A 25,804-nucleotide genomic window follows, 5' to 3' on the forward strand; every position below is an offset into this window, starting at 1 on the left:
CATTGGTTTCAATTAGAATTCCTAGCAAGAAAGTATACTTTGGCCTCTGTCCGTACTCTTTGACAGAGGGATTTAATTGTGTTATTCATAGGACCTGATTAGATGTAAAATTTTGTCTGTTACTAGTTATAATCTGAAAATTGTAAAGCTCATTTTGAGGTTCCATCCTAATGAATCTGAGATGCTAAGTATGGGAGTTAAAAACCAGACTAACATTATGTACTGAAAATACATCTCTTTCCAAACCAGGGCTTAAAATAAACCACAGATTTCTCTGCAGTATAATCAGCTGATAGTGATATAACCTAGAATATCTTTTTAGTTTCCATAGGAACAGATGATAGAATGTTTGAGTCTAGGTTGAATAAATTGGGGGGGGGGGGAATCCTTGCTTATCCATGTTTCTATATTGTTGAAATCTAAAAAAAAAGTGCCCTGTTTGCAGACCAGACAGAGGTCATGAATTTTAGCTTGGGGAGAACAGAGCTTCAAAAACTACAAATCATTTTCCTTTAGAAATTGCTTTTTAGTATTAACTTAGCACACATTACTTGTAGATCATCTGTGAAGGCTGGTGTAGATTTGGCTATACTGTCACATCAGACTGCATTTGAAACTCAATAAAACGCATGGTTCTGTGATACTTTATCGGAGGAATTTAATTAATTGAACGGTCATTATTTAGGTATTTTTAGGGAGAATCAAATAGATAAGGGGTGTTTAGGAAGGCCTTTATGATTGCCCTTTCTCAGTCTCTCCACATGCCTTTTCACTATCTGTAGCTCCATGAAGATTCTAGACTAAAATCAGAGCCCATGGTCTTTTAAATAGTTTCCAGTTATTTCTGAGGGAAGGGGAGAAAATGCTCCACATGTAAACCAACCAAAGGCATGCGTTGAATGCATATGATGCAGCAAACTTGTGAAAGCCAAGCAAGTTTGGATGTGGACATTGCTTAGATGAGAATCCTCATGTGTTGCCTTGCAATTCCTGGAGGAAGGGCAGGTAACAAATTCAAGTAATACATAAAAAGTCCCCTGTTTTAACAGACCAAGAGTCTATTAAGTCCAGCATTCTACCTCCACCCCTGCCCTGCGGTAAAATTCACTCCCAAGATCCAATGGATTTCTGCAGGACTTTGGAATAATTCTTAATTTTGTTTTGGTGTGTGCAGTAATGTAACTTAAAAACACAGCAACGGGGAAAATCTACTCCAGTACTATTGAAGTAATATAACTATGAAACAGAGAATATATGATACAGGCAAAATAATAAGTTTTTTATTTTTGAGAATTTTCTGGGAATCCCAGTTCTTTTAAGTTTTTGGTACTTTCCATTTCCCATTCATTTGAATTGGATAAATTTAACCCTTGACGGCTTAGGAAGTTTAAAAAATAAAAATTGAAATGGGGGTGAGGAATGTGATGAAACAATATAGGACAACTAACTCATAATGGTTGAGAAACATATAACGTGTGAAGTGGTTTAGGTTGGCTAAGAAGTTTTATGAATATTTCAAGCAGCTGCTACAGTTGATAGCGACCACAGCTCATGAGAGTTAAAAACCTTTTAAGTATGATCAGCATTATTTTATCGTAATTAGCTATACGTTCCTGTGTGGATAATCCGTATTACAAAAAATATATATTTAACTTTTAAAACTCAGAATACCACATTTTAATATATTTATACCACTGACATTTACTGCTAGTTCTTTCTAGTACTAGCATTTAAGAAGAGCAGTGATTTCTTATGTTTCTCTATAGCCACGTGTATTAAACTGCATCATTCAGCTCTAACAACCAAATATTATCAGTGATTAAAAGACAAAATGTGTTTGGTTCCATGAGTCACAGCAGGCTTCCTTAATGTCCACCTCTGCATAATCACCAGACAAGGCTTAAAACCTTGTCTGGTTAAAATAAAATATGATCCCCTGTTAATAGCAATTGCATTACAATGAACCAGTTAAAAACCTTGTTAAATATCTGAATTATATATTCCCTAGAAGCAAATGGTGACAGGACGTTTCGGGCAGAAAAAGAGTAAGCTACCTGCAAGCATTAATAACCATGCCTTTTATTGGAAGATGCCAACCTTAACAAACATTAACCTTTGTACTCTTGAAAAATCTTTACTCACTTAAAAATTGGTTATACTTAAGGGGAAAGTAAATTGCCTACAGTAGTTATTAAATGAGACATGAGACAAGCGGGTGTTTATGGCTCTCCTTTAAGTATTGGGACTGTACTTCTTGGAAAATACGTTGTAAAAAAGCTGTGCCATAGAAGAAGAACCAAAGATAAAAATAGTTCCAGATATATATATATATATATATATATATATATATATATATATATATATTAGATTCTTTTCATTATTGCGTAGTTTAAAGACACTTTAGCCTTAGCCACACTGACTGACTCATTTGTGGGTGCCTCAACATTGTGAGGGTAACTCTGCATCACTTAGCAAACCCAACTTGTAGAAAATGGATTTTCCAAGAAATCACCACCCTGAGAATTTGTTAGCTGCCTCTGGGCTAGAAAACATACCAACTCTGAATGTGTTCTCTCAGCCATGGGGCCAGCCATTGAGCCAGGTACAGGCGGAAGGCTTTGGTGCTTATAGCGTCAGATGTGTGTGGCATGCCTGTGAAAAGACCCTTTTAAATAAATTTCCATGCAGTTGTGTCTCGAGGCTTCCTGAAGACAAATTAGGAATTATCATCATCATCATATTTATTTATTCCCCGCCTTTTCCCCTGATGGCACTCAAGGCTAAACCACTAATGATTTTAAAAATCCACCATGAAAATACAATTAAATATTGATAAGGTTATTATTATTCATTAAATTTATATACCGCCCTTCATATATAGATTTCAGGGCATAAAAGTACAAGATTAAAACACAAAATACATAATAAAAACAAAAACAAACCAATAACCCCCCCTTCCCCATACCATATACATATATGAAAATCTGTTCAAAACATACCAAAATTACAATACAGTATGGCAGCACCCTTTCATTAAAAGCTGTCAGTTTCCAAAAGCCTGTTGGAACAAGAAGGTTTTCATCTGCCTAAGGAAGGACAACAAGGAGGGAGCCAATCTAGCTTCTCCAGGAAGGGAGTTCCAGAGTTTGGGAGCAGCCACTGAGAAGGCCCTCTCCTGCGTCTCTACCAAGCATGCCTATGAGGGTGGCGTGACTAAGAGAAGATATCAAAACCCGAGCAGATTCGTTTGAGCCACTACAGTCTTTCATATAGCTTGGACCCTAAGCAGAGGATATTTTCCATTAGATGAGCTGTATTTATTTCTTGTAATGCAAAACTCTGAAAGTGTGTAGACTTTCATATCAGCTTACAGCATTGTCTAGTTCGTGGGTAGGCAAACTAAGGCCCGGGGGCTGGATCCGGCCCAATCGCCTTCTAAATCTGGCCTGTGGGTGGTCCGGGAGTCAGCATGTTTTTACATGAGTAGAATGTGTGCTTTTATTTAAAATGCATCTCTGGGTTATTTGTGAGGCATAGGAATGTGTTTTATTTTTTATTTTTTCAAAAGATAGTCCGGCCCCCCACAAGATCTGAGGGACGGACAGTGGAAAAGATTGTGACCCCTGGTCTAGCTCAACATTTTGGCATGAAAATAGGGACTTTTAGTCTAAAGTAATTCCCCCAAGACCCCCTGGGGTTGCACCCCTCGCTTTCTTCCTAGTGACAGTGATATCGTCATGCGGCAATGCAACCATTAAGTTGCCAGAACTGGTTATGTGACGGTGCCCCTGTTGCTAGGAAGAAAAGATTGATTTGAAGAGAGCAAGTGCCACTGGAACTGTGAAGAGCAGGCTGTCTGAATGACAGGTGGAGGGGCATGGGCTGTTCAGGGAGCTTCTCTCTGCAGTTGCAATGTCCACCATGGAAAAAAAAACTCAGCCTCCCTCCAGGTTGCCGAAGAGGGGAGAAAATCAATTTGAAACCTACCCTTCCCTATTTTGGCTCAGCTCTAGAGAAAACATAGTTTGAAGCACTCTTATTTCAGGAGTAACTTGTCCATACTCATTGCTAAAATTCCTGGTGAGTCAGACTCTGCCTCTGGCTATGCTGTCTGCTAAGCTTCATAGCCTTTGGTGCAAAAGATCTTTTGAGTTTCAACTGTGAACCATCTGAAAGGGAAATCCTTAAGGTGATCATCTTTGAAGATGTGAGGCTGACTTCACTTTAATTACTGAAGCTGTGAAGCATGCCAGGTGTTACTTACCAGTACCAGGCTTCTCCAGCTCAGCAGCTTAAATAAAGGTAAAGGGACCCCTGACCATTAGATAGATAGATAGATAGATAGATAGATAGATTCTTTATTGTCATTACACAAGTGCAACATTGCACAGTGCAACGAAATTGGATGTCATCCCTTAAAAAAACAACAAAAGCAAAACAGCAACAACAACCAAACAAACCACATTCCAGCCACACCCACACCCACACCCATCAAACTCCCAGGTCACACTATCGAGTTACAGCATTCAAAAAGGCCACAGCTCTTGGATAGAAACTATTTTTCAGTCTATTTGTCCTTGACTTGATGTTTCTATATCTCCTGCCAGAAGGCAGTAGTGCAAACAGACTGTATCCCGGGTGAGATGCATCCTGCAGGATGTTGTTTGCTTTCCTAAGACAACGGAAACCGTACAGTTCTTCCAAAGATGGGAGAGGATGACCAATAATCCTTTGGGCTGTGGTTATGACCTTCTGGAGCACCTTCTTCTCCCTAGCTGTACAACTGGAGAACCAAGCACAAATACAGTATGTGAGAATGCTCTCTATGGAGCCTCGGTAGAAGGACACCAGCAGTTTCTCACTCAGATTGTTCTTCTTTAAAAGTCTGAGGAAATAAATTCTCTGCTGAGCCTTCTTCACCAGAGCAGTGGTATTTGCGCTCCAAGTCATGCCCTGATCGATAGTCACTCCCAAAAACCTGAATTCCGCCACCCTCTCCACCCGTTCCCCGTTGATATACAAGGGCTGAATGACCGCCTTTTTTGTCCTGTAATCCATCACCAATTCCTTGGTCTTAGCTGTATTAAGAGCCAGATTGTTCTCTCCACACCAAACACAGAGCCGCTCCACCTCGTCCCGATAGGCGGACTCATCCCCTCCTGAAATGAGCCCCACCACCGTAGTGTCATCAGCAAACTTGATGATTTTGTTGCTGGAATAGATGGCTGTACAGTCATACGTATAGAGAGTAAAGAGCAGGGGACTCAACACACAACCCTGTGGTGAGCCGGTGTTAAGGCTAAGGGCTTTGGACATATGTGACCCTACTCTAACCCTCTGAGAACGTTCTGACAAAAAATCCAAAACCCAGAGACAGGTGGAGTTGGAGAGTCCAATCGCCTCTAGCTTGGACACCAGTCTATGGGGGAGGATAGTGTTAAAAGCAGAGCTAAAATCCACAAACAGCAGCCTCACATAACTCCCCGGCTGCTCCAGATGGGACAGAGCAGCATGGAGAGTGGTGGTGATAGCGTCTTCTGTGGATCTATTTGCCCTGTATGCAAACTGGTAGTTGTCAAAAATTGGTGGAAGACAGGAAATAATGTGACGGCGCACCAGTTTCTCAAAGCACTTCATGATGATTGGAGTCAGTGCAACTGGTCTGTAGTCATTCAAACTACTGATTGTGGGTTTTTTAGGCAGAGGAACAATAGTTGACGACTTCAGGCAGGGTGGGACAATAGACTGGTGTAAGGACTTGTTGAAGATCTTAGTAAAGACCCTCGCCAGCTGATCCGCACAGCCCTTCAACACCTTTCCAGTGATGCCATCAGGTCCAGCAGCCTTCCTCGGATTCACCATCCTCAATACCTGTCTCACCTCGTGCTCCTCTACAGTGAATGAGGGGCCCCTATGGGCTGGTGGCTGTAATACCGACGTCTCAGGTGGCTCCCTCTCGAAGCGAGCAAAGAAGAGGTTAAGCTCCTCCGCCAGCAAAGGGTCACCGTCGACAGCACCAAGGTTAGGTTTATAGTTGGTAATATGCTGAATCCCCTGCCACATCTGTCTTGTGTTGTTGCTCCTTAAATTATCCTCAATCCTCTGTCTATAATCCAGTTTCGCCCGTCGAATACCCCTCTTCAAGTTTGCTCTTGCCACACTGTAAAGCTGCACCTCGCCCGACCTGAAAGCCCTGTTTCTTTCCCGCAACAGGCATTGGACCTCTCTATTCATCCAGGGTTTCTGATTGGGGTAAAACCGGATGGATTTATTTACTGTGACAGTGTCTGTGCAGTGATTGATATAGCACAGAACTGCCGCCGTGTGCTCCTCCAGGTCTGAACGATCGAAAATATCCCAATTGGTTCTCTCAAAACAGTCCTGCAGCTGGTGAATAGCACCTTCAGGCCAGATTTTAACAGTCCTTGATATTGTGGGAGCCCGTTTCCTGAGTGGGATATATGCTGGTACCAGGAACAGAGACATATGGTCGGACTGGCCCAAATGTGGCAACTGTAAAGCCCTATAGCCGTGATTTACATTCGAATAAACTTTATCCAGTGTCTTGTCCCCTCTTGTGGGACATTTCACATGCTGATAGAGCGTTGGGAGCACTGTTTTAAGTTCAACATGGTTGAAGTCTCCCGCAATGATGTGCACAGCTTCAGGATACTTGTCTTGCTGGCTGCTGATAAGGCTCTGCAGGCATCCCAAAGCCAAGTTGGCATTAGCATCTGGTGGCACGTACACACCAGTTAGCATAACAGCTGTGAACTCCCTAGGGAGATAGGCTGGTCTACATTTAACAGCTACAAATTCCAAATCTGGTGAACAGTGACTGCCCACAGTCTTAGAATTTTGTACCAGGCTTCTCCAGCTCAGCAGCTTAAATAAAGGTAAAGGGACCCCTGACCATTAGGTCCAGTCGTGGCCGACTCTGGGGTTGCGGTGCTTATCTCACTTTATTGGCCGAGGGAGCCGGCGTACAGCTTCCAGGTCATGTGGCCAGCATGACTAAGCCGCTTCTGGCGAACCAGAGCAGCGCACAGAAACGCCGTTTACCTTCTTGCCGGAGCAGTACCTATTTATCTACTTGGACTTTGACGTGCTTTTGAACTGCTAGGTTGGCAGGAGCAGGGACTGAGCAATGGGAGCTCACCCCGTCGTGGGGATTCGAACCGCCAACCTTCTGATCGGCAAGTCCTAGAATCTGTGGTTTAACCCACAGCGCCACCCGCGTCCCTCTCAACAGCTTACCTTCTAAATAATCTTGGGTGTGAGAAATGGGTGCCCCATATATTTGGTTTTTCACAAGAGCGCCTCAGCTTCAGCTTCTTGGCACTCTGATTCTTCAGTTGCTTTTCTCTCAGCTGCTGCTGCTGCTGCTGTCCAAGTTTTGCCTTGGGCCTCTTTGAAAAATGGTAGCAAATCTTTTTGATGTTTGGGTTATAACTGGCAGCTTCCTAGCAAGATGAGGATGGTGGGAAGTCTTATTGGGCCCTGGGGGGCCATAAATGAGAAAGAGCTTTCTCCCCCTCCTTGGTTTTATTGTTTCTGTTACTTTGGAGGTATTGAGCCATGCAGGTAATGAACATGATGGGGTGGAAATGTCCCTGCCATATTGGTCATGGGGTGGGAGAGATGGAATTGGGGGGTGTAACAACCTGGGTAAGAGAAAGATTGATTATGCCTTTTGGGCCTTCATTGAGTTTCCTGCCGGTGCTAATCTTGAGTGCTTTGTTGTTGTTTAGTCATTTAGTTGTGTCTGACTCTTTGTGACCCCCTGGACCAGAGCACGCCAGGCACTCCTGTCTTCCACTGCCTCCCGCAGTTTGGTCAGACTCATGTTCATAGCTTCGAGAACACTGTCCAACCATCTCGTCCTCTGTCGTCCCCTTCTCCTTGTGCCCTTCATCTTTCCCAGCATCAGGGTCTTTTCCAGGGAGTCTTCTCTTCTCATGAGGTGGCCAAAGTCTTGGAGCCTCAGCTTCAGGATCTGTCCTTCCAGTGAGCACTCAGGGCTGTTCTTGAGTGCTAGTTCAGTTTGGATGGGTGGTATCAGGCTTTTCCAACTATGCTGTCCTGGATACCAGTCAATAATAGCATAGACTTGAGGGTCAGGGAGGAAGGGGCTGCTATGGACTACAGGAAGTCCCTCTTCAGGCTTCCTGTCCATTTGAGTCCCGGTGCTGTGCGCTAGCAGGAGTGCTGGGAAGCAAAGTTCACTCCATCGGCTCTGCTGTGAAAGGCCAGCCCCCCCCCAACTGTCATCTGGGGGCAGCTATTCCATCAGATGTAGCCCTGAGCCACCAACTGCTGATTCCTAATCCAAGATTCCAACAGTTTTCGCATTGCTGGGGGATTTTTTTAATTGATTCATGTAGCCAGAGGGGTCTGTTAATCCTAAGAGTTTTGTGAAAGGTGGCAAATGTTTCAAGATATGGTATGGAATTTACTTTACCGGGTACAGATTGCAGTGCCCGTGGCAGAACTGGCATTGGTTAACCACAGCTGCCCATATGAGGGGATTCACATTGAGCTGGTAGGCTTTTTGTGTTCCCTTACATTGGGGGAGAGAAATCACTGTTTCAGACATCGGATGCAGTAGATTGACAGCATCCTGGCACTGACTTGTCATTGCATACTGTTCTCTGCTTCCCCCCGATCTGTTCTGACTTTGCGCTTAAAAACATCTGTCAGAAGAAAAACATTATTTGGCATGGGCCCATCAACTGTTTGTCCACGTATTCCCTGGACATGAAAAATGTATTACCACTTCAGATCCCTCATTGCTATATATTCCAAGCATGTCTCCAAATCAGATAAATGCTGCCACAACTGAAATCTTAAAAATTGTGGGATTGGAGAAACTGGGCTTTCTTACAGAGGGGCTCAGAAATTATAACTCTGTGCTCTGATCAGTGGGGGGCTGGGGATTCTTTCAATTGCTGTAGGTCTGTTGTTGTTTAGTCATGTCCGACTCTTCGTGACCCCATGGACCAGAGCATGCCAGGCACTCCTGTCTTCCACTACCTCCTGCAGTTTGGTCAAACTCATGTTCGTTCCTTCGAGAACACTGTCCAACCATCTCATCCTCTGTCGTCCCCTTCTCCTTGTGCCCTCAGACTTTCCCAACATCAGGGTCTTTTCAAGGGAGTCTTCTCTTCTCATGAGGTGGCCAAAGTATTGGAGCCTCATCTTCAGGATCTGTCCTTCCAGTGAGCACTCAGGGATGATTTCCTGAAGAATGGATAGGTTTGATCTTCTTGCAGTCCATGGGACTCTCAAGAGTCTCCTCCAGCACCAAAATTCAAAAGCATCAATTCTTCGGCGATCAGCCTTCTTTATGGTCCAGCTTTGACTTCCATACATCACTACTGGGAAAACCATAGCTTATATGGACCTTTGTCAGCAAGGTGATGTCTCTGCTTTTTAAGATGCTGTCTAGGTTAGAGTCAGGTAATGGGAGGAGGGCAGATCTCATCTCCCTACTTGCTTGTTTTGTTTGTTTCATCATTTCATATACCTAACATTGTGGTTTCTAAATAAAGTACAACGATGTTGCAAAAAAATGAAAACATTAAATTAAATTAACGTAACATCATAAAAGCTTGCTCTAAATGCCTGCTAAAATAAGTGTCTTCGCTAAACACCTGAAACTCAACAGGAAGTGGGCATCTTCTGGAACAGGCCCATTAACAACCATGATGCGCCAGACAATTTTAATCAAGCCTTGGGTTCATTTCCCAGTGACTTCAGAAATTATAACCATAAGCATATTATATGATGGATGTCAGGGTATTCCATGAAATGGTCCACTATGTCGGGGTGGCCAACTCCCAAGAGACTGCGATCTACTCACAGAGTTAAAAACCAGCAGTTTTTAACCTCCCCTTTTTGGAGGTTCAGGCCAAAGTTGTTGAGTTTTTTTTTTAGGAAGGAGGAAGGCCCGTTTCTTAGGGATCCGAGCCAAAGTTGTTAGGCTTTTGTTAGGGAGGAGGAAGGTCCATTTTTTAGGGGTTCAGGTCATACTCATCGAGCTTTTTTTACGGAAGAAGGAAAGTGCTATTTTTTGTGGGGTGCAGGGCTAAAATATTGAGCTTTTTTAGGGGAGCCAAAGTTGTTGAGCTTCTTTGGGGGGAGCCAGTGATCTACCACAGACGTCCAGTGATCTACCAGTAGATCTACCTGTTGGACATGCCTACACTATGTGATACCAATTTTATTCTATGCGTCACAAAGAGAATCTTCTAAGCCGAAATCAGGTATGATGGTCTGGGAGTAGTTTCTGGTACAGAGGACGCAAACAAACCATTATTTTTCATTTGGATATAGCAGCGAATTTTGCCAAGTGCTAAACAAGAAACTAAGAAGGAGGCCACATGCACATACAAGGACAATAAAGGGATGACTGTAGCTTATTTCCAAATGATGGTTCAGAAGATTGTCTGACGTGAACATATTTACCTTAGAATTTGCACCCTTCTGTGTTCCATTACGTAAATCTCTCACTGAGTTATCAAAAGCAACAGTTTCTTGTAGCACCCTATACAGAGTAAAAATTCATAAAGTTATAAGCTGATCGATCGGTCATCCTTTTCCTATTCTCCACCATGTACACTGAAGAACATCCCAGGTAATAACCTCTAAAAACATTAAACAAAGACCTAAAACCATGGGGGGGGGAAGTGTGTGTGTGTGTGTGTGAGAGAGAGAGAGAGAGAGAGAGAGAGATATTATACAGTTAAAAACCAGTTTGTATTCTATTTAATACAACAAATACCACAGGTACTGATATAAATAAAATAAAATTGTAAGTAAGCAAAATTGAAGACTTGGTGATTTAAAAGAGAGATAAAAAGTCTATGTAGATCCAGTAGTTAAGAACAACAGCCATGTTTTGTAACTAGTGCTGTAATCTCTGGTTTTCAATCTTCTAGAACTTTGGACATTCTTCTAAGCCATGGGTAGGCAAACTAAGGCCCGGGGGCCGGATCCGGCCCAATCGCCTTCTAAATCCAGCCCGCAGACAGTCTGGGAATCAGCGTGTTTTTACATGAGTAGAATGTGCCCTTTTATTTAAAATGCTTCTCTGGGTTATTTGTGGGGCATAGGAATTATTTTTTGGTTTTTTTCCCTTTCAAAATAGAATCCGGCCCCCCAGAAGGTCTGAGGTACAGTGGACCGCCCCCTGCTGAAAAAGTTTGCTGACCCCTGTTCAAATCAATGGGGCAAATTATTAATAGAAACCGCATCTCTTTTCCTCTTTTAATCTAGTAGCCATCTAATAAAGCGAAACAAATATATCTGAGTTCCTCTACAAAGATGCACATGTTTGACGGCCAAATATTTCTGTGAGTGTTAGACTTAAATGTCCAGTTCGCACTGATTGGATTCTGAACATTGTCTTAAGTAGTGTTCTGATCATTCGCAAATGTATGAACTATTCCATATCTAGAAAGGTGAAGCCCTGGGGGGGGGGGAGGCTGGGGAATTTTCAGGTCCCACTCCGCTGCCCTTACAACCCTTCTCTATCCTCATCTATGTTAGATAGATGTCTGTCCTTATCTATCTTTAAATTACTCCAAATTCCTTTAAAGTCACAGGCTTCAGTGAATGCTTTCCTGGGTTTGCGATGTTCTACTAGAGTCTTAGGGATGCAGGTGGCGCCGTGGGTTAAACCACAGAGCCTAGGACTTGCTGATCGAAAGGTCGGCGGTTTGAATCCCCGCGACGGGGTGAGCTCCCGTCGTTCGGTCCCATCTCCAGCCCACCTAGCAGTTCGAAAGCACCTTAAAGTGTGAGTCGATAAATAGGGACCGCTCTCCAGCGGGAAGGTAAACGGGGTTTCCGTGTGCTGCGCTGGTGCTGGCTCACCAGCCGCGGCTTAGTCACGCTGGCCACGTGACCCGGAAGCTGTCTTCGGACAAGCGCCGGCTCCCAGCCTCTTGAGCGAGATGAGCGCGCAACCCCAGAGTCGGTCACGACTGGACCTGTTGGTCAGGGGTACCTTTACCTTTACCTTTACCTTTACCTTTACCTTTACCTTTACCTTTACCTTTACCTTTGCTAGAGTCTTAAAACCCATGGGGGAAATCTGGGACTTGGAAATTACTCGAGTTCTTCATAAGTTGCAATAGGAGAGGAGTGGACTGCATGTGAACAGCTCGCCCTGGCATTTTTGGAAATAATTTCCCCCTGTTTCCCTGCTGATCTTTCGGTGCTTCTGTAGCCACACGCCCCAATTAGGTTTTTCTGTTGTCGTTGCTACAAGTTACATTTTTAAAATAGAAATGGAGAAGGCGAAAGTAGCGACTGTTGCAAGCAAGTACCACAGAAACCTGTCACGACAACAGCATTTCAAAAGAAAGAGAATCATGAGCTGTTTAAAAAGTAATGTTGCATGCCAGATTTTCAGCATCTACTCTGACAGTGGAGCTAGGGGAGGAGGACTGGGATAGCAGATACTCAGTGAGTACAGTACTGGATCTCACCCCTCCCTCTTTTTCAGCATAATTAAACAAAGAATTTGGGATTCTGTTTTAAGTATGTTAAATTGTCCATATGGCATGTTACAAGTTGGACTTAAATAACTCACTCGGGGGAAACAAGTCAATGACAGCACCATAACTTGTGCCCCCGAGGGCTAGAGAGCCATGAGTTCAGTACTGGAATTAATCTTCAGTGCATTTCTGTGATCTTTCCAGTGTGTTTTACTGGCTCATATACAAAGCATAGAAAATCCAACACGTAGAAAAATTGTGTTCACAAATGTCTGAAAATGCTTTCACGCTCAGCTTCTCTCAAAGCCATAATCTCCCATATAGTCTTAAGAGCCCAGGTTGTACTATCATAATGCACAAAAGGGTTCGTGATCTAGGCATCTTACAAAAGTTATGGCATTTCCCAAACTACCAGTCTTATGAGAACTGTTGGGGTTCTTAAGGGGTGGCAGGCCACCAAAATTCCTTTCTGGAGCTAGATATTACCTCTTGGCAGTGATGGCCAAACTTGGCCTTCCAGCTGTTTTGGGATTACAATTCCCATCATCCCTGACCACTGGTCCTGTTAGCTAGGGATGATGTAGGGAGTTGTAGTCCCAAAACAGCTGGAGGGCCAAGTTTGGCCATCCTATCATAAGGTATATGAATGAAACAAAAATATCTATTGGAGCTTAGGGTGCATAATTTCCAACTACCCAATCTGGCTGACTTTGTGGGGCCTAAAACCTTTTCTGACCATCCCAGAAAAAGTGTTTAAAATGGGTCACTTAAATACATCATAAGGCATGTGGTTAAAACTGTTTCTACTTAACAGGGGCCATCTTCCTACATTTTGAGTTGTTCAATCTGACTGCTTTATGTGCGAGCAAATCCAGGGATGAGGAACCTTTGGCCTACAGACTCGTCTTGGCCAACTGGGGGGTCCGGTTTTCCCCATATCATGCTCGCCTGCCCATCAGCTCATGCAACCACACTTGGATCATGTAGCCAATGTAGCAGGATTGTAAGAGAGCTTTCTGCAGAGAACTTTGTCTCACAACAATACCCAATGCTGAGCAGGACCCCTGATTATTATTTTTTTAGTAAGACATTTTTGGGAACAGTTTATTAAAGCAACCGAGATGAAATAAGCTGAACACTACTGGAAATAAAGTGATGCAAGACCAGCCAGCAGTTTGCTACCCTTCCCTTCAGGAACACCCCCCTTCAGACAAATGCTTTTTTCTTCCTTTCCTTAGCCCTCGCCTCAAGGACTAAACCAAGAGGTTGGAGAAAGTGGGAACCAAAAGTAGTTTCAGACACAGATAAAAAGGCACAAACATTTTAAGGATAAACTGGAAGAGGTTCTTGGGAGAAGCTAGAGGTGTTCTTCAGCCACTCAGAACCATCCTCACCAACTCTTCATAGTTAATGCAGCCATTGCTGTCTTCATGGCCGGCCACAAGCATCTCTACTTCTTCCTCGGTCATCTTCTCCCCATGGGTGACAAGCACATGGCGTATCTCTGCTCCCATGACCGTCCCGTTGCCCTCCTCAAAGCAGCCTTGATCCTTGTTCTTGGCAGTGGTCTGCATCATGGACAGGAACTGCTCAAAGCTCAGTGTCTTTGCATTCATTTCATCACTCTTGGGGTTCCCCAGAACTTTCATGACTTCAGCATTGGTAGGATTCTGGCCCAGGGCTCTCATGACATCGCTACACTGTACAGGATCTTCCCATCTCCAGTTCTGTCAAAGAGCTGGAAAGCCTCCTTGAACTCAGCGGTCTGGTCTTCCGAGAAGTCACACATGATTCCGGCTGCTCTCAGTTCCTCTCGCCTGGCGTGAGCAGGACCCCTGATACGATGTGAGGGTGCTGCTGCGCAGCCTAGGTACATGTGAGAGCACTCTTGCACCTAAACCTGCTCCGTTTGGCCGCACATGTAGCAGTCAGCAGTGCACTGCTAACTAGAAGGGTATTTTTTCCTTCAGAAGGAAGAAGGAGCAGAAATGTTCTCTTTAGCAGCACCTTCCTATCTTCTACTTGCTTTGAGGTCCCAAGTAAAGGACTTCAAAGCACCAAATCTCCAAAGTCCCTGGTGGGAGATCCCATGCACCCCGGAAGGTTCCCCATCTTTGATTTATCCTCACCATTTAAGCAATCAGAAGTTTTGAAATATGTAAATACTTCAGCAAACTATTAAAATACAGCTCCTAGAATTCCTGCCAAAATAGATAAATGTAAATTTCCCACCAGAAGGCAAGCCAGGGAGCCCTCCACATGAAAGAAGGCCTAGTCCAGTTGTGGGGAACCTATGGCCCTGCAGATGTTGATGGACTCCGGCTCCTATCTTCCCCAGCCAACGGACAAGGATGAATAGCCAATGGCCAAGGATGAAGAGAATTGAAGTTTAGCAACATCTGCAGGGCTACATGTTCCCCATTCTTGCCTTAGTCCTTCATGGTGGTCAACAGAGCAGAGGTCGCCAACCTAAGGCCCATGGCCAGTTCTGTGGATTGGCGCGGGGATTCTGGGTTTTTTTTTCCGGGCGCGGGACCATTCCCCCCCCCCGTGACATTTCCCCCCCTCTCCCTCACCTCAGTGGAACCTCCTCCCTCCTCCTGGTGCAGCAAATCACCGGCCAATCGCCCTGGCCAATGGGCGAGCAGCGACTGCGCGCGGCCGAGAGGAGGAAGGGGGCTGGGCTGAGCTGGCCAAACACAGTCCAGCAACCCCTAATTGGACCAAGCTGTTTGCTGCCACTGCTCGTGCCGCCACAGTTCCTGTGCCTGCCCTTGTGGGCAGCAAAGGCTGTCATCAGCGGCAGAGGAACGAGCAGCCCGAAAGTAGCCCTTTTGGGCTGCTGTTTCTCCGCCACCACCTCTGCCACTGTCGTCGGTGGAGGAGGAGGAGGAACGAGTAGCCCCAAAGCAGCCCTTTCGGCCCACCAGGAGGTTTGTGGTGTGGTGAACCAGCCCAACCCCCAAAAAGCTTGGCAACCCCTGTGGTAGAGGGACAGGGTCCCAGGAGCTAACCTCCATGTTTACATGGACTTGTATAGGAGGAGACAGCTCTTAGGATACAGTGGTGCCCCGCAAGACGAATGCCTTGCAAGACGGAAAACCCGCTAGACGAAAGGGTTTTCCGTTTTGGAGGTGCTTCACAAAACGGAATTTCCTATGGGCTTGCTTCGCAAGACGAAAATGTCTTGCGAGTTCCTGCGGTTTTTTCCCCCTTCCCCCCTTTTTCTAAGCTGCTAAGCCGCTTATCAGCTGATCCGCTAAGCCGCTTAACAGCTGACCCGCTAAGCCGCTTATCAGCTGATCCGCTAAGCCCCTTAGCCGCTAATAGCGCTAATCCGCTAAGCCGCTAATGGGCTTGCTTCGCAAGACGAAAAAACCGCTAGACGAAGAGACTCGCGGAACGGATTCTTTTGGTCTTGCGAGGCACCACTATACTTTACAAAACCTGTAGTTCAAGCTGTATACCGTTTGTTCTATGTTTTCATCCCACCCAAATAAATAAAACAGAAATAAATAAGACCAGTTCCTACACCCCAGTTTGAGTGGGAATGTCAGCTTGTGTGGCACAGTGAATTGAGAACAATCACGCAGTCAAGTGTCGGCCTTCAGCTAAACTGTAAAAGGGCATTTTCATTTACTTTCATGACTTGATAAGGCCATTTTGCCCTATGTATGTTGGTTAGTGTAATCTAAATGAACAATGAGGATTTCATTTGTTTTCCAGTGTTTTTCATTTCTTCTCAGGCTAGTGAGATTCTCCATCCTATTACTCCCAAGCCTTTATGTCACTTTTTCAACAAAAATGGAGAGGCATGGTTTGTATGTCTGTGTAGTAGGTGTCTGTGACTCATAAATTCAAATTTAGAACTAAAGGTTTAGGGAGTGGATAATGGGGCATTTGCAAATACTGGTCTGTTCTTTTCCATGCTACTTAGCAAATACCTCTTCGTGCTTCAGTATTCATGTGTAAGAATTCATTGTTCCCAAAACTCCTTCCATTCCCCCCCACTCTACTTTTGTGATACCTTCCTTTTCTCCCCCACCTGCAAAATAGGTAAGTCTCTCTAGTTTAAGCATAACAACATTCATATGTGTTTGTGATTAAAAATAACAGACAAATCACTGGTTTTTAAAAATATTGGTTTTAACTATTTATAGTAACTTTTAAAAAACTTTTTATTCAATTTAGCAGTTGATTTTCTTGGAGAACTTGTTGGGAAATGTTTGCATATATATTCCATGTCCTAGTCTTGCCCAGATTTGCTTTCCTTTTCGCCCACCGGTTAATCTGCACTGCCCCGGGCACACTGCCTAAAAAATGTTAAGAATGAGAGAGCTTCCCTAAGAAATATTGGCTTACAGTCTGCTTTAGAGATATTGCTTTAGAGAGTATTAAAAGTAGGATCCCTTTCTGATCTAAAAGCTACACAAAGCCTTTCCTGACATGAGCAGTGTCTATTTATAGATAGATGAACAAACATATTTTTTCAGCTTATTCATGAAGGCAAGTTTGTGTAATCATCTTAGCATTACATGAAATACAAATATGCAGCTGGATGTTCAATGAAATGAGATTTTTATTAACACTCCTCACCCCAATTCCAAAGAGAAATATAATTAGTAACTCTCTTAGCATCCCACATGAGGCAAGCAGGCAGGTCTGTCTGCTGTGCTTCATGTTGATTTATCATCCTAACTAATTAATTTATACCTTGTCTCATCTCTGCAGTCAAGGTGGTATAAATATAGCAAAAACACATCGCCAAATATTATGTGCTTGGGTCTGCATGGGCATAGCTGGTTCTTTAGTGGCTGCTTTTAAGATGTGTTTCATCTCCAATCATTTAGTTACCAGCAGTGGCGTAGCGTGGGTTGTCAGCACCCAGGGCAAGGCAAGTAATTTGCTCCCCCTAACCCATGGATTTTAGCAGGGGGCAGAGAGCTGCAAGTGCAAGCACGCCCCCCCAGATGTTGCGCCCGGTGCGGATGGCCCCCCCTGCACCCCCCACGCTATGCCACTGGTTACCAGTCATAGCTTGGAATGACATTGTAGTTATGTGTTTTGGCAATGGTGTCCCTTTCTTGTATAATTGCACTAGACACTGAAACTGCTTTCAAAAGCAGCTCAGTGCTATGAGTTGTGATGTTATGCTGTAGCTACTGCTACCTAAGTTCTGACCAATGCTTCCTGACCTTGAAGCTCACCAAGATGAAGCACATCCTCAAATTCTCCCCGCATTTACATGAAATATACGCACTCCTACCAGGCATAGAGAGTAGAGCTTTGTTTGCCTCGTCCATTGATTTATATTCCTGTGTAGTTTACTCCAGTAATTTAATCTGGCAACCTCTGTATTTCTCTGGCTCATTTCAAAAATAAGGTTTATAATTGTTAAAGCTCATCCCTTCCTGATAAGATGTATTGTGTTAAATTATTTTCTCCCCCAGTCTATGTAATTCCATTTGTGTCTTGGGCCGTTGACTGTTTGATTGTTAACAGGTTCTGAAGTAATTGAATTAGGTGAGCTATGATTACATGGGCAGCATTAATAGACCACATCTGTGTACAGCAGAGTCAAAACTCTGTCAGATGACCCTTGAGGTCCCGCAAAGGGAAAATAATATAATTCTTCTTCCTTTTTCTCCTTGGGTTGATAATCTGATTTCACTTATTTATTCTACTGCATGATCCCCTTTAGACCTATACATTCTCCATCTTGTTTTCTCTCCAGGCTGCTCATTAAATTCTGAATAATTGCATATTGAGGCAGAAGTGCTCTTGGTGAAATTTATGCCACATGCACAAGATTACATCTTTGTACTCCATATTAATCTTTGCTCAAATCATTAATGTAAATGAGAACCCTAAGTTTGTCTTTCTCCCTATAAGTGTGAATAGAATTGGTTGGGAGGGGGGTGGGAATGCACCTGTATTGTTTCTTTGACTTTTTGACAAAGTAGGTAAAGAGCTTGAATGCTACTAATCAGCTGTTAGTAAACTTTTGGTTACCCATAGGGATCAATATATTAAAATTGCATATAGTGTAGATTGTAGGTGTATTGCAATCTACAAACATTTGTAAGGTTAATAACCTTTACCTATCACACTTTTAAAATGTCCTTTCATCGATAACCTGCCTTGCTGTGGAGACGTAATTGTTTTCTTGCTAGAAGTCATCAAATGATGAGAGTGGTACGTGATTAGGCCATCATGTAATAACTGCAGTTTTCTTTTTAATGGAATGTGGGATTCAAGCTTTCAAGTCACACAGGACTTTTTCCAAGGCTGGAATTTCAGGGGGAAAGGAAAGATTTTGCCAGAACAACGGTTACTCAATTTAACAAATTTAACAAATTCAATAGGATTTCAAAAGGAAGCCTGCTTGTTAGATATCATTTTTTTTAAGAAATACTTGCGATTCCGTATCAAGGGGACAGTTGCTTTTCATAGAGTGTGCCCACAGCTTGCACTTTAGTTCAGCTTAATTAGCACATAGGGGACGCAGGTGGCGCTGTGGGTTAAAGCCTCAGCGCCTAGGACTTGCCGATCGAAAGGTCGGCGGTTCGAATCCCTGCGGCGGGGTGCGCTCCCGCTGCTCGGTCCCAGCGCCTGCCAACCTAGCAGTTCGAAAGCACCTCCGGGTGCAAATAGATAAATAGGGACCGCTTACCAGCGGGAAGGTAAACGGCGTTTCCGTGTGCGGCTCTGGCTCGCCAGATGCAGCTTTGTCACGCTGGTCACGTGACCCGGAAGTGTCTCCGGACAGCGCTGGCCCCTGGCCTCTTGAGTGAGATGGGTGCACAACCCCAGAGTCTGTCAAGACTGGCCCGTACGGGCAGGGGTACCTTTACCTTTACCTAATTAGCACATGATTTAGTTCAGGTGGAGGCAACCTAAGGGGGCCGGATCCGGCCTAATCGCCTTCTCAATCTGGCCTGCAGATGGACCGGAAATCAGCTTGTTTTTACATGAGTAGAATGTGTCCTTTTATTTAAAATGCATCTCTGAGTTATTTGTGGGGCATAGGAATTTGTTCATTATTTTTTTTCAAAATATAGTCCAGCACACCACATGGTCTGAGGGACGGTGGACCAGCCCCCGGCTGAAAAAAGTTGCTGACCCCTGATTTAGTTATTGCATGTTGTGGGCCTTCTTTCGTTTCCTTGAGAACCAGGGAAATGTTTCATTTCTCTGTTTCTCAGGTGTTGGTGGTACATGTTAAACTAGCTGCGGGGAACCTTCTGTCCATGGGCCAGACCCAACCTGCCAGGCCTTTCCATCCAGCCCACCACATCTCTCCCAGTATCCCAAACCCACTTCCAGTCGCTGTCTAACATCTCACTGCTGCCCTCCTCTTTCTCCAAATTACTGCTGCCTCCTCTCATTTCTTTCCTCTTTCTCGGTGCTGCATGTGAAAGTGCTGGACTGAGGGTAACGGCCGTGGAATGCTGTTCTGGCGGTTTCAGGGCCTCGTGGCTGTTTTTGGTGATCCAAAAACTCCTGGAGGTGGCTGGAGCCACCACAGCTGCCGGTAAAGTGCTCTGCTTTTTAACGTTGATATGAAGAACCCCCTGCTCACATTTGAAGTGTGTGCGTGTTTAGTCCCTGAAAAGGTTTCTAAAATAAATAACCGAGCTCCTAGGGAAAGGAGGGCCTCTGCACAGATCATCTGAGGAGTGCATGGCAGAAGTTTGGACTATATGATCCGTTGTTGTTGTTCTTGTTTAGTCGTTTAGTCGTGTCCGACTCTTCATGACCCCATGGACCAGAGCACGCCAGGCACTCCTGTCTTCCACTGCCTCCCGCAGTTTGGTCAAACTCATGCAGGTAGCTTCGAGAACACTGTCCAACCATCTTGTCCTCTGTCGTCCCCTTCTCCTTGTGCCCTCCATCTTTCCCCACATCAGGGTCTTTCCCAGGGAGTCTTCTCATGAGGTGGCCAAAGTATTGGAGCCTCAGCTTCAGGATCTGTCCTTCCAGTGCGCATTCAGGGCTGATTTCCTTCAGAATGGATAGGTTTGATCTTCTTGCATTCCATGGGACTCTCAAGAGTCTCCTCCAGCACCATAATTCAAAAGCATCAATTCTTCAGCGATTAGCCTTCTTTATGGTCCAGCTTTGACTTCCATACATCACTACTGGGAAAACCATAGCTTTTACTATACGGATCTTTGTTGGCAAGGTGATGTCTCTACTTTTTAAGATGCTGTCTAGGTTTGTCATTGCTTTTCTCCCAATATGATCCTTTGGGTCCCTTCAAACTCTGCAGTTCTGTTATTCTAACGGGGGATGAGGAAGTCTGTATGTGATTCTTTTTCCATGCGCAAGTATGTGTGCATGTGAAATCGACTGTAGCTCTGCTCCGTTTGTGCTTTGACCCTGCTTGAGGCACTTGATGTGTGTTATTTCAGTGATCTCTTGAAAGAGGATTTTCCCCCCCTGAAACCGCTGCTGCTGCTTTTACTAAGCGACACAGGGGGCATTTTGGTTTTAGTCACAGCAGCATGATCATTAAAGCTTTTTGTCCCCAGCAAGAGATTCCAAAAAAAAGTGAGACCTGTGAAGAATTCCTGGAGAGGGTTTTGTCAGATAGAGTCAACCTTTTTGTCAGGGTGGCTGCAAATACAATGGCACCTCGGGTTAAGAACTTAATTCGTTCCGGAGGTCTGTTCTTAACCTGAAACTGTTCTTAACCTGAAGCACCACTTTAGCTAACGGGGCCTCCCGCTGCTGCCGGAGCACAATTTCTGTTCTCATCCTGAAGCAAAGTTCTTAACCCGAGGTACTATTTCTGGGTTAGCGGAATCTGTAACGTGAAGCGTATGTAACCAAAGATACCACTGTACCATATTGGCCTGAATATAAGCCTCACTTTTCCTCCCAAATTCCGACCATGAAAAGTTAAAGCGCGGCTTATATTTGCAACCTTACAGTATGCAGCCAGGAGCGCGGGGCAAACAGTGCCAGGAGCGTAGCAAAGTGGTGCCTGCCCCATGTGTAGTCCCCATCCTCTCCCCCAAGGCCAGGAACGGAGAGAGCGAGAAAGGGGAAAGTTCACTGGCAATGAATCATAGAATCATAGAATCATAGAGTTGGAAGAGACCACAAGGGCCATCGAGTCCAACCCCCTGCCAAGCAGGAAACACCATCAGAGCACTCCTGACATATGGTTGTCAAGCCTCTGCTTAAAGACCTCCAAAGAAGGAGGAGACTCCACCACACTCCTGGGCAGCAAATTCCACTGTCGAACAGCTCTTACTGTCAGGAAGTTCTTCCTAATGTTTAGGTGGAATCTTTTTTCTTGTAGTTTGGAACCATTGCTCCGTGTCCGCTTCTCTGGAGCAGCAGAAAACAACCTTTCTCCCTCCTCTATGTGACATCCTTTTATATATTTGAACATGGCTATCATATCACCCCTTAACCTCCTCTTCTCCAGGCTAAACATGCCCAGCTCCCTTAGCCGTTCCTCATAAGGCATCGTTTCCAGGCCTTTGACCATTTTGGTTGCCCTCCTCTGGACACGTTCCAGTTTGTCAGTGTCCTTCTTGAACTGTGGTGCCCAGAACTGGACACAGTACTCCAGGTGAGGTCTGACCAGAGCAGAATACAGTGGCACTATTACTTCCCTTGATCTAGATGCTATACTCCTATTGATGCAGCCCAGAATTGCATTGGCTTTTTTAGCTGCCGCGTCACACTGTTGGCTCATGTCAAGTTTGCGGTCAACTAATGCAGTGGAGCTCCCCCGCCCCCAGTATGCAGCCAGGAGCAGCGAGGAGTGGAGCGGCTTATATTTGGGTATATTCTCCTTTTTTGTCCTCCCCACCCTCCAATTTTAAAGATGCGGCTTATATTCAGGTGCAGCTTGTATTCGGGTCAATACAGTAAAAAGATTAGCTGTATTGCTCTGAGTTTTTCAGGAATGAAGACTGCCAAGGAACCCTGAGTTGTGCTGCCATGAATGCAGTACCTGTGGCGTTGTTGTGTTGACTTGTAAAGGTAAAGGTAAAGGTACCCCTGCCCGTACGGGCCAGTCTTGACAGACTCTGGGGTTGTGCGCCCATCTCACTTAAGAGGCCAGGGGCCAGCGCTGTCCGGAGACACTTCCGGGTCACGTGGCCAGCGTGACATCGCTGCTCTGGCGAGCCAGAGCCGCACACGGAAACGCCATTTACCTTCCCGCTGGTAAGCGGTCCCTATTTATCTACTTGCACCCGGAGGTGCTTTCGAACTGCTAGGTTGGCAGGCGCTGGGACCGAGCAGCGGGAGCGCACCCCGCCGCAGGGATTCGAACCGCCGACCTTTCGATCGGCAAGCCCTAGGCGCTGAGGCTTTAACCCACAGCGCCACCTGCGTCCCAGTCAACCTGCGTTGACTTGTGAAGGACTGCAAAGCATCAATTCAAGGATCTTTTCATTCAATAAGTTGCACTGAAATAAATAAGCATTTGCTGTGACACGCAAAACAGCTCAGTTCAAATGTATGGCAGTGATCTCACTTACCAGCATGAGAGAGAATGAACGCGAACTCCATTTTAAAAATAGCCTGTAAGTCTGAGGATTACGGGAACCAGTCTTTATTTGGCGGCAGATGTGTTTAGGATCAGGATGCCAGTTATTAAGTTACTGAGATAACAGTCTAACTGCTTTATTTGCCATTGAGAAAAGAGTCCACATGGTCAGAAACATCATTATAGAATGAAATGGCTGTAGGAGAGTTCTGAATCATCTCTTTCTTAGTAGAAACCAATGGGTCCATTGGAGCTCACCAATATCAGGGTTGTGTTGTGATGAACACTGTCTTGTGAATTGGTCACTGTAATTCCTTTACTTTTAGGTGGTTGGGGCTATTGATACTGCCTATTCCGTTTGCATTTCCCCAAGGCCTTGGGACCGGTTTACTTGGGAGTATTGGCTTACGCTATTTATCCCATCTCAACAGCCTTTTTTTTTTTTTACAGAAATACAACTTTTTAAAGTGCCTTATAGTGTTCATTCCCCATACACAAGGAATCAATCTTTTGACCGTAAAGTTGGTGTCTTTTTTAATCTGCAATTTTAGTTTATAATGTACATTTTACAGGTTTATTTTGTTTATATTTGGGGGGTTTAAAACTTGCTTTAAACTTTGGTTTTTTTATTGACAGTTTGAATGTATATTTTATATCCTTTGTAAACCACTTCAAGGTTTTATTTTACATTTAAGTGGTATGCAAATTCTGTACGTACGAATGAATGAATGGTTAACATACTGACACTTTCTGCTTTCTGTGTCTCTTTCCATCCCCTGTCTAGAATCCTACCCAAGTAGGAACGGCTCTTCAGGTTTTCTATAACCTTGGCACTTTGAAAGTCACCGTCACGAATGTTGTGGATGGTTACTGCACGTCCTTGGAGGAGAACATCAACAATGCCTTGGATATTAAGGTTTTGACTCAGCCCTCTCAGACAGTGGCTAGAGGTACTATGCCTTCTCCCTTCTGTATTAATACAGTGCCTGGTAATTGGACATTATACCGTATTTTTCGCACCATAGGGCGCACCGGACCATAGGGCGCACCCAGTTCTTAGGGGGGGAAATCAAGAAAAAAAATATTCCCCTCCCCCCAGCCCCAAAGAGCAATGTACAGGCTGCACACAACCTCTCCCTGCCGGAGGGGTTGCGCGCAGCTATGGAAGAAGGCAAGGCAGCGAGCGGGATGGATGGATCCCGCTCGCTGTTTTGGCTTCCCCTTTAGCCCCGTGCAGCCTCTCCTTGCCGGGAGACGCTGCGCAGGGCTAAAGAAGCCATAGCCCCGTGCAGCCTCTCCCTGCCGGAGGGGTTGCGTGCAGCTACGGCACAAGCCTGCATTCACTCCATAGGACGCACACACATTTCCCCTCAATTTTTGGAGGGGAAAAACTGCATCCAATAGAGCGAAAAATACGGTATTCCCGTAAGCAGGATCTAATACAGTTCTTCATGTTCATATTAGTCTTTATCACACTTTACTGTTTGGTAAGCTGTTTCTTTTCTTTGGGTGTGATAATACTGCAAGCTGCGAAGTGGAAAAGTCACATTGAGGTAAATGAATTGGCCCATTTCCAAGTCATTCTCACTTCAAACGTGTTGTACTTAATATTGCAGCACGGTATTCTCCTTCCCTCCAGATTTCAAGTAATGTCAACAGCTGGTGCAGCATAGTAACTACAGCAGCACAATGTTTACTCAGAAGTACGTCCCCCAATTGAGAAACACACACACACACATATATATATAGCGCAACATCACTTTCAGCTGGCATTTTTAGTGCTTATACTTGTGACCCTCATCATAGCTAATATGACATTTGCTTTAGGTCTTGGATTTTCTCTTGGCATGTGCCAAAAAGGCTTATAATTCTTCCCCATTAAAAATAAAATACAATGGAAGGAGGCAATAGCTCCTCTACCATTCTGCACTACGGAGTTTGGAGCTCCTCTTGTGAAAGTGCTTAAATAACAGTGTAATATTGACTTTCTGTTCTACTTCTGAACATATCAAATATATAACTTTATTTATTCATGACACTTCTATATTGCGTATCAGCCAGATCCTCTGGGTGGTTTATGAACTTCGAAATTAAATAAAATCCAAAATAATAAAAAACGCACCGATATATGGACACACTTCAGAAATGGTTACCTTTAGTTAACACACATTGGAAAAACGTGGCGATTTAGCTGTTCACTGTGTGCTGGCAGAGATTTATTGAGGCCTCTATGTCTGAAGAAGGAGCTGTTACTTACATTGGCCACATTTATATTCCGCTGTTGCCCCAAGTACCTCAGGGTAGTATATATGGGAGTTACCCTGTTTTGTCCTTGCAACATCCTCACAAGGTCCAGAGACTGTTAACTTACCCAGGGCCATCCAGTGAGTTCATGGCTCACTGTTATGCAGTCATAGAGTTGGGAGTTTAGCCCAGAACTTGTGGCCCTCCAGATGTCATTGAACTCCAACTCTCAACAGCCCCTGCCAGCATGGCTAGTCATCAGGGAATGATGGGAGCTGGTGTTCAGCAAGGTTGGAGGCCCAAAGGCTGCCCATTTCTGCTCTAGCACCATGCTGAACCAAGACCTCTTTCTTTCCATTTCTCTAACAGTTCCAGTACAGTGGTGCCTCGCAAGACGAAAGGAATCCATTCCGCGAGTCTCTTTGTCTAGTGGTTTTTTCGTCTTGCGAAGCAAGCCCATTGACAGCTTAGCGGATTAGCGCTATTAGCGGTTTAGCGGCTTTTAGCGATCAGTTGTTAAGCGGCTTATCAGCAGATCAGCTGA

General features: G+C 44.6%; 1 protein-coding gene and 1 pseudogene across 4 annotated transcripts in view; one reads left to right on the forward strand and one right to left on the reverse strand.

Annotated features, from left to right (window-relative positions):
- The window catches only part of COG5 (component of oligomeric golgi complex 5), a 177,374-nt gene that overhangs the window by 86,952 nt on the left and 64,618 nt on the right, over window positions 1-25,804 (forward strand). For all 3 annotated transcript variants that reach the window (XM_079993619.1, XM_079993620.1, XM_079993621.1), the window contains exon 8: window positions 23,801-23,966. In XM_079993619.1, coding sequence (XP_079849745.1) covers window positions 23,801-23,966 — 166 coding nt within the window. The remainder of the gene's footprint in view (window positions 1-23,800; window positions 23,967-25,804) is intronic.
- LOC307225529 (myosin light polypeptide 6 pseudogene) lies at window positions 13,589-14,394 on the reverse strand (annotated as a pseudogene). Its single transcript has one exon. The product of its transcript is annotated as a myosin light polypeptide 6 pseudogene (transcript).

This window comes from Podarcis cretensis (assembly GCF_951804945.1).
Source record: "Podarcis cretensis genome assembly, chromosome: 10".
Lineage (NCBI taxonomy): Eukaryota > Metazoa > Chordata > Lepidosauria > Squamata > Lacertidae > Podarcis > Podarcis cretensis.